At 38.0% G+C, this 1,212-nt stretch overlaps 1 protein-coding gene across 1 annotated transcript in view; it reads right to left on the bottom strand.

Moving 5' to 3' along the window:
* LOC105621053 (TAR DNA-binding protein 43) overlaps positions 1 to 1,079 on the bottom strand; it is a 14,673-nt gene extending 13,594 nt beyond the window's left edge. The window contains exon 1 of the mRNA XM_012202526.1: positions 842 to 1,079. Coding sequence (XP_012057916.1) covers positions 842 to 1,079 — 238 coding nt within the window. The remainder of the gene's footprint in view (positions 1 to 841) is intronic.
* Positions 1,080 to 1,212: the final 133 nt, after the last annotated feature.

The following is a 1,212-nucleotide window of genomic DNA, read 5'->3' as shown; positions in this document are numbered from 1 at the left end:
CTTAAAATTGAAACTTATTAGGATTTAGAATATAGATATTTAGAATATATTTTATTTAAATTTGATGCTTGTGATGACCTTAAGATAGATTTGCAGATATATAAAACTTTTAAAATATTTGAAATAAGTAATTATTATTTGTGTACAGTATATATTTTTCTGTATAAGCAAGATCTGCTTTGACATCAATTCCTACTTTACTGGAAAAAAAATACATTTTAATAAATTCATTTTAATAAAATCATTTGTTTGAAAAGTGTCAAATATTTATTAATATAAAGACATATTTATTTGATACAAAAACCATATTTAATTTATTTATTGTAAGTAATGTTTAGTTGACACTATTCAAATAAATATTTATTAAAATTTAGAATATTCATTTCTTATATCTATATAGATTAATTTTAATCTTGCTTCTTCTTGAATCTTGTTTCACTTACTCTTCATTTTTTTCCAATTTTTAAAATTAATAAAAGACGAAGAATTAGTTAGACCGAGATTAAAGTTATTTACATTTATAGAAACGGACATTAATATTATAATTATTTAAATAAAGGAATTTGATTAAAGTTGTTCCTATCAACCAACTGCTCCAGGAGTTGAAGTCGTCACGGCGGATATGATCCAGAAAGAGTCTCAAGAGATTTGTGTACAGTATCCTGATTCTCTCCCGCCCATAGCTGCGAAAGCATCATCGCCGTAATCCACTGATCCCACGATTGGTTTCGTCTCGACGTTGACGCCACGAGCACAGCGCCGCCGTGTTATAAATACCGCGGGGATGGGGAAGGGAGGGGAGGGGAGAGGTACGCGCGTGTATGTACGCGTAATTTTGTACCTTTAGGGAATACGCAGAAGTAAATCGCCTTGCCCCAGCCATTTTCGGGCGGATGTAGACGGCCATCGACCAGTCGGACGCCACGCATCGTACGGGATTCCGGATTGCGGTATTTGAGGCCGCAGGTGCCGGGAAACTGGGCGGATAGGGTGGTGAGCAAGAGCGTGGTATCGTCCTCGGTCGGCAGCTCGATCGGCTCCTCACCCTCATCCTCGGCGACCTGAATGTAGGACGACATCGTATGGCTTCTGTTCGTCACAAAGCTGATCCCTTTATCAATCGAACGGCGATACTGCTGTTTTCCCCGCTGGTCACCCTCGCTCTCTTCCTCACTCACTCACTCACTCTCTCTCTCTCTCTCTCTCTCTCTC

Source organism: Atta cephalotes (assembly GCF_000143395.1).
Source record: "Atta cephalotes unplaced genomic scaffold scaffold00032, whole genome shotgun sequence".
NCBI lineage: Eukaryota > Metazoa > Arthropoda > Insecta > Hymenoptera > Formicidae > Atta > Atta cephalotes.
The sequence above is the reverse complement of the archived record's forward strand: the minus strand, read 5'-3'. Positions and strand labels throughout refer to the sequence as shown.